Source organism: Echinops telfairi, unplaced genomic scaffold (genome assembly GCF_000313985.2).
Source record: "Echinops telfairi isolate 266 unplaced genomic scaffold, ASM31398v2 ScPeMD7_7459;HRSCAF=8497, whole genome shotgun sequence".
NCBI classification, from domain to species: Eukaryota; Metazoa; Chordata; class Mammalia; order Afrosoricida; family Tenrecidae; genus Echinops; species Echinops telfairi.
Genome location: NW_022111359.1, coordinates 6763723 through 6770091, shown reverse-complemented (window position 1 = coordinate 6770091; position 6369 = coordinate 6763723). Strand labels below are relative to the sequence as shown.

The 6369-nt window shown below is 59.3% G+C and overlaps 1 protein-coding gene across 1 annotated transcript in view; it reads left to right on the top strand.

The window, feature by feature from the left end:
- LOC101642409 (KH-type splicing regulatory protein) overlaps positions 1 to 6325 on the top strand; it is a 14915-nt gene extending 8590 nt beyond the window's left edge. The window contains exons 3-19 of the mRNA XM_013007686.2: positions 16 to 54; positions 261 to 300; positions 1059 to 1108; positions 1341 to 1412; positions 1876 to 1933; positions 2081 to 2255; positions 2335 to 2433; positions 2516 to 2614; positions 2697 to 2799; positions 2976 to 3076; positions 3162 to 3306; positions 3380 to 3540; positions 3625 to 3734; positions 4205 to 4293; positions 4376 to 4576; positions 4673 to 4750; positions 4831 to 6325. Of these exons, the coding sequence (XP_012863140.1) occupies positions 263 to 300; positions 1059 to 1108; positions 1341 to 1412; positions 1876 to 1933; positions 2081 to 2255; positions 2335 to 2433; positions 2516 to 2614; positions 2697 to 2799; positions 2976 to 3076; positions 3162 to 3306; positions 3380 to 3540; positions 3625 to 3734; positions 4205 to 4293; positions 4376 to 4576; positions 4673 to 4750; positions 4831 to 5108 (1857 nt within the window). The 5' untranslated portion in view covers positions 16 to 54; positions 261 to 262 and the 3' untranslated portion in view covers positions 5109 to 6325. The remainder of the gene's footprint in view (positions 1 to 15; positions 55 to 260; positions 301 to 1058; positions 1109 to 1340; positions 1413 to 1875; positions 1934 to 2080; positions 2256 to 2334; positions 2434 to 2515; positions 2615 to 2696; positions 2800 to 2975; positions 3077 to 3161; positions 3307 to 3379; positions 3541 to 3624; positions 3735 to 4204; positions 4294 to 4375; positions 4577 to 4672; positions 4751 to 4830) is intronic.
- The last annotated feature ends 44 nt before the right edge of the window (positions 6326 to 6369 follow it).

Here is a 6369-nt window from a genome sequence, read left to right as displayed (position 1 = left end):
TTTCTCTCTTTCCAGACCAACCTGAGAGCAAGAAGCTGGCCGCCCAGGGAGACTGTAAGTCCAAGGGGTTGCGTGGGCCTGAAGCTTCCTGGCTGGGAGAAAAGCACATGGAGCAGGCCGCAGCTCACCTTTTGGGGGGCCCAGGTCTTGATAACCCTGGAACCAGGCACATTGTGGAGATGAGGGGCTCTAGGGGCTGGACCACATTGGTGTTCCCTGCAAGAGGCCTGGCCAACCTTCCTTTGACTTTCTCTTTGCAGCAATGAGCTCTCAACTCGGGCCCGTCCACCCACCTCCAAGGTATGTTGGGGTCTTGTCTGGCAATGGCAGGGGTTCTCTGCATAGAGCCCCAGAGGACCAACCCTGAGTCCTGAGGTCTCGTCATGGGGTGGGTGTTAACTCCGCTCCCACTGTCTTCCGCACATGCTCGTTCTCTGTGCGCTGGTGGAGCCTGGAGACTTCTCTAGCCTTTTTGTGGTGCCGCTTAGGCTCAGGTGACTAACGTCCCTTACAAGGGGGTTCTCCAACAGGTCAATATAGCCCTGGGGGGCATCGTGGGCCTCACATTGGGCTGCTCACCATAAGGTCACCAGTCGGAATCCACCAGTTGCTTCGATAAAGATGGAGTTGTCTGTTTCCTCGAAGATGTACTGCCTCGGAAACCTACCGGGACAGTTCTACCCCTTCCTGTAGTGTTGCTATGAGTCGGAACCAACTCTGACTGGAGTGTTCCTTTTTGGTCTAGTGGGCAAAGGTTGTTGAAGAGCATGATGTAGGAGACAAATGAGGATGTGGGAGACTGATCTGTCCTGTTAATGAGTTGGCAGGTTGCCTCTCAGGCACAAACGGGAAAAACTAGGCCTCCAGTGACAGGTGTCCTGCCGTGGACACAGAGCCTCTGCAGAGGCCTGGCTCTTTGTTGTTTGAAGTGAAGGGTGATGTCAGGGTTCTGGGGTAATCCTCCCTAGGTGAGGGCTGAACCTCTGTCCCAGAAACCCTCCAGAGCCAGCTTCTGTCCCTACCCCCAGCCCCAAACTGACCAAGGTGTCTCCCTATAGGACTTCGATGACAGAAGAGTACAGGGTCCCTGACGGCATGGTAGGACTGAGTAAGTGTCAGGCAGTGGCCTGTCCCTGTCACCTTGGGGTAGATACCATTGTCTCCTGGGGCCCACATCCCAGGAGCCTAATCTCTGAAAGGGCTCCTCCTGTTTCTGTTCTGGGTGTCCCTTGGCTGACCTGGGAGGAAGGGTGTTCAGGAAGTGACTGTTTTTTCCCTGGGTGGGACTGGGGACCCTCGAGGTTCCCCACCCTCAGTCTCCCTTTCTTCTTCACCTCAAGTCATTGGCCGAGGAGGTGAGCAGATAAACAAAATCCAGCAGGACTCAGGCTGCAAGGTCCAGATCTCTCCAGGTACGGCAGCCAAGTGGGGATGGAGGAGCTCATGTATCAACCAGGGAGCCTGAAGACCACTCTTGGAGGAGGGGGGAGGGGGTGATCCCAGGTGTGCCCTGGTGGAGGTCGTTGGTGAGCAGCAGGCGGGAGAAGGGAGGGTATGGGCTCTGCAGGAGACTTCGGTGACTACCCTGAGCCTGGGGGTCAGCAGCTGTGGTGCAACCAGGCTTGGGCTTTAGTGCCAACTCATCCTGGTGGCCAGTTCCTCCAGTTTATGCCTCCCCGTCTCTGAGCTCCTGGTGCCCATGGGAGGGTGTGACTCGCTGTCTATGGGGCTGTGGGTCCCTCAGAGCCCTGTCCTCATGCAGTTGTAAGCAGTCTGCTCTTGGCCTCCCCTGGGGCAGCTGCCAGGAGCTGAGGTGGGCAGGGTCTCTGAGGTGTTCCCAGGGAGGACGCTGACCCTGGCTCCCCTTCTTTGCAGACAGTGGTGGCCTTCCAGAGCGCAGCGTGTCCCTCACAGGAGCACCCGAGTCTGTCCAGTAAGCCTCCTTGCCTGTTCCTTTCGTGAGACACGTGTGCCTTTTCTCCTTCCTTGTTGGGCTCTCCCTGGGATGCTTGCTTCCCTCTGAGCTGGGTGGGCCCGGAGGACCCTACCCTCCCCGAGCGCTTCCTCCTCCTCCTTGCAGGAAAGCTAAGATGATGCTGGATGACATTGTGTCTCGAGGCCGAGGGGGCCCCCCTGGGCAGTTCCACGACAACTCCAATGGGGGCCAGAACGGCACCGTGCAGGAGATCATGATCCCTGCAGGCAAGGCCGGCCTGGTCATTGGCAAAGGCGGGGAGACCATCAAGCAGCTGCAGGTGAGGTGGCCGGGCTGCTCCCCAGGAGCCTCCCCTAATCCCAGAGGCTGCCAGCGCTCACCTTCCCCTGGCTTCCCAGGAGCGAGCTGGGGTCAAGATGATCCTCATCCAGGATGGCTCCCAGAACACCAATGTGGACAAGCCCCTGCGCATCATCGGGGACCCCTACAAAGTGCAGGTGAGCCCACGCTGGGGGTGGTGCACAGGCCTGAGGCTGTAGGGACCACGCCCCCTGAGGACCATGCCCCGTCTGTCCACAGCAAGCCTGTGAGATGGTGATGGACATTCTGCGGGAGCGTGACCAGGGCGGCTTTGGGGACCGGAATGAGTACGGGTCACGCATCGGTGGCGGCATTGATGTGAGTGTGGGCCTTCCCAGAGTGGGCAGCGGGCAGCAGAGGGAGACACGGAGCTGGCTTTCTCACCCTCGCCTCCCTGCAGGTGCCAGTACCTAGACACTCGGTTGGGGTGGTCATTGGCCGGAGCGGGGAGATGATCAAGAAGATCCAGAATGACGCTGGGGTGCGGATACAGTTCAAACAAGGTCAGTGCTCACCTCGTCAGTCTGTCCTCCTGGGAACCTGTTATGCCTACCCCCTTCCACACCCCAAATTCCATCTTCAGAGACTTGGGCTTCCCACTGCCCCTGGGCTTGCCCCTGTGAGAAGTCTGGGGGAAGTGAGGCAGGACAGTGGGTGAGGCTTTCTTTGCTACTCACAGATGACGGGACGGGGCCTGAGAAGGTGGCGCACATCATGGGCCCCCCTGACAGGTGTGAGCACGCAGCACGCATTATCAACGATCTCCTCCAGAGTCTCCGGGTAGGTGTCCCCCTCCCCCCAGCCCTAGGCTGGCCTGGCCTCGCGGGATCACATCTAGGCTCACCCTGACCCTCCAATCTTGCAGAGTGGTCCTCCAGGGCCCCCCGGCGGCCCAGGCATGCCCCCAGGGGGCCGGGGCCGAGGAAGAGGCCAAGGCAACTGGGGACCCCCAGGTGGAGAGATGACCTTCTCAATCCCTACTCACAAGTGTGGGCTGGTCATCGGCCGAGGTGAGTATCCCCCCTACATCCCCTCCTTGGCCACCACCCGCTGTGCCTTTTTACAACCCCACCCCACCCCCAGGTGGTGAGAATGTGAAAGCCATAAATCAGCAGACAGGCGCTTTTGTGGAGATCTCTCGGCAGCTGCCACCCAATGGGGACCCCAACTTCAAGCTGTTCATCATCCGGGGCTCACCCCAGCAGATTGACCATGCCAAGCAGCTCATTGAAGAGAAGATTGAGGTGGGCCAAGAGGGACCCTGGGGTTGGGGGACTGCCGCCACTTGCCCTACCCCACTAACCTCTGGCCTGTGCTCCTTCCTGTAGGGTCCTCTCTGTCCAGTTGGTCCTGGTCCTGGAGGACCCGGTCCTGCCGGCCCAATGGGACCCTTCAACCCCGGGCCCTTCAATCAAGGCCCACCAGGGGCACCCCCACAGTGAGTATTCCTGCTAGCTGTCTCTTAGTGAATGCTGTCCTTGTCCCACCCTGGGCCACCGCTCCCCAGAGTGCCAGATCTGGGGTCCTCCGGACTGTGCATCCACTCCTGAGGCACCCTGCCCCTGAGGGTTGGTGGAACGGTCTTCAGGAAGATTGCTGTGGCAGGTTGGTTTGTTTTTCAAGAAGCTAGCCCTTTTTTCTGCAGCCCCCCAGGATAAACTCTACTTCTAACCTGTGGGCGTTTGCTGTGGCTATAGGTGCTGATACCGTGTACTTGTTCATGTGCATGAGTCTGCATGGCCCTGCACTTGGCATTCCTAGTCTCTGCCTTTCAGCCACTGGGGCAGTGAGGTGTTGGGTCTTGAGGTGGGCCTGGCCTCACACCCCCTTCTCACCAACCACCCATCCCTAGACAGCAACCCCATCCAGAAATGCACCTTAACTTGTGTCTCCCCTTTCATCCTGCAGTGCGGGCGGCCCCCCTCCTCATCAATACCCACCTCAGGGGTGGGGTAACACATACCCCCAGTGGCAACCGCCTGCCCCTCATGACCCCAGTAAGTAGCTGGCCCCTGGGGTGGGGGTGGGGCCGAGTGTCTGGCTGCCTCACCCCTGAGCCTGGTCCCCTTCCTCCCTCAGACAAAGCTGCAGCCGCCGCAGCTGACCCCAATGCAGCCTGGGCCGCCTACTACTCCCACTACTACCAGCAGCCCCCCGGCCCTGTGCCGGGCCCCGCACCGGCCCCCGCAGCCCCCCCAACCCAGGGTGAGCCCCCACAGCCTCCACCCACTGGCCAGTCGGACTACACCAAGGCCTGGGAAGAGTATTACAAGAAGATGGGTGAGTGCACAGCGCCGTGGTGGCAGTGGGGAGAGTGAGAGCATGCTGCCACCCCTGAGCTACCTCTTACCTTGTGGGTACCCTGGCCCCCCATAGGCCAGCAGCCACAGCAGCCTGGAGCCCCCCCACAGCAAGATTACACGAAGGCCTGGGAGGAATACTACAAGAAGCAAGGTGAGAGCAGGTGCCAGAGAGGTCGGGGGGCTTCGGGTGGACCCCCCGACCCCTCCCCTCACTGTATTTTCTCTTCACAGCCCAAGTGGCCACTGGAGGTGGTCCAGGTGCACCCCCCGGCTCCCAGCCAGACTACAGCGCCGCCTGGGCTGAGTATTATCGGCAGCAGGCAGCTTACTACGGACAAACCCCTGGGCCCGGCGGCCCCCAACCGCCACCCGCACAGCAGGGACAGCAGCAGGCAAGTGGGAACTGCCACCCTCCTCCTCCTCCTTTCTCCTTCCAGCCCCCGGCCACCGTCCACCCAGCTTTAGTGGGCAGTGCCGGCAACCCCTTTCCCTGCGGGGTGTGTCCCTGATGCCTGCCACAGGCTGAGGTCTCCGGGAGCCCCCGCCAGCCGGGGGTGCGCTCGCTGGGTCCAGAGGCTCAAGGAGAGGCCTCCGCCACCAGCCTGCTTGTTCCTGTGACGCTGTCACGACGTGGGGGGCACGCCCGAAAGACATGGCGGGACTCTGGAACTGGTGGGTAGTGGGGGGGAGGGGCAGCAGGCCGCAAGGGGCTGCTGGCTGCTGGTCGGGCCGCCAACTTGCTCCTCACCTGGCTGCTCGGGAAAAGACAAAGTTTGTTTTCCTCTCTGCGTTACTTTTTGGGTTTCGTTCCTTTGCTTCTTGGAGTTTTAGACCCATGGTCCCCTCCCCTGTGTCCAAGTGACTGTGGCAGGTGATGCCGGCGTGGGGCCAGTGCTGGCTCGCCGGGCAGGGTGTGGGGAGGCTGCCTACCCACTGCTGTGTCCCGGGCTTGTCTGTGAAGTGGGCATGACGGATCGTTGCCACCTTCCAACCTACCTCACAGGGGTGTTGTGGGGACTCCGTGAGCTCAGAAATGTTGATGTTATGACGCGCCGGGAGACGCCCTCCCCTCCATCCCCCTCCCACTCTGCCTCTGCTTCTCTCTCTCTCTCTGTCTGGCCCTCCTCCGCCATCCTCCCTCAGGCAGCAAGCAAGCGAGCACATGGCCTTTCCTCAGGACACATGTCCGCCCCCTCTGAAGTGACCCGTTCCTATCTCTCCCCTCTCCGCAGGCTCAATGAATCGAATGAATGTGAACTTCTTCATCTGTGAAAATCTTTTTTTTTTTTTCTTCCTTTTTTCCCATTTTGTTCTGTTTGAGGCTGTTCTGTTGTTTGGTTTTTCTTTTTGTCTGGCGAGAGCGTGATGGTGGCCACAGGGGGTGAGGGCAGGGAGCCAGGGTGGCGGGCGGGTGGGCAGGCTCTCACGCTCTCACGGTCCTGTGACTCGCACGCTTTTTCTTTCACGAGCGAGGACTGCCCTGTTGAGCCCGCCACAGGAGATAGTGAGGGCTAGAGCCCTGTGAAATGAGAGAGAGAGAGAGAGAGAGAGACAGAAGCAAAACAAATCCTATAAAATGATATATATATTAAAAAAAAAAATCTATCCCCGCCAACCTCCCTGAAACTGCCTCTTTCAGGGTAACGCAATTCATTTTTCTCCCTATACCACCCTCTGCCCTCTTGTTTTAAAATAAACTTTTAGAAAAGAAGATAAAGGGGGGGAAACCCAAGTCACTCGTTATTTCTTTTCTTCTTCTTTTTTTTTTTT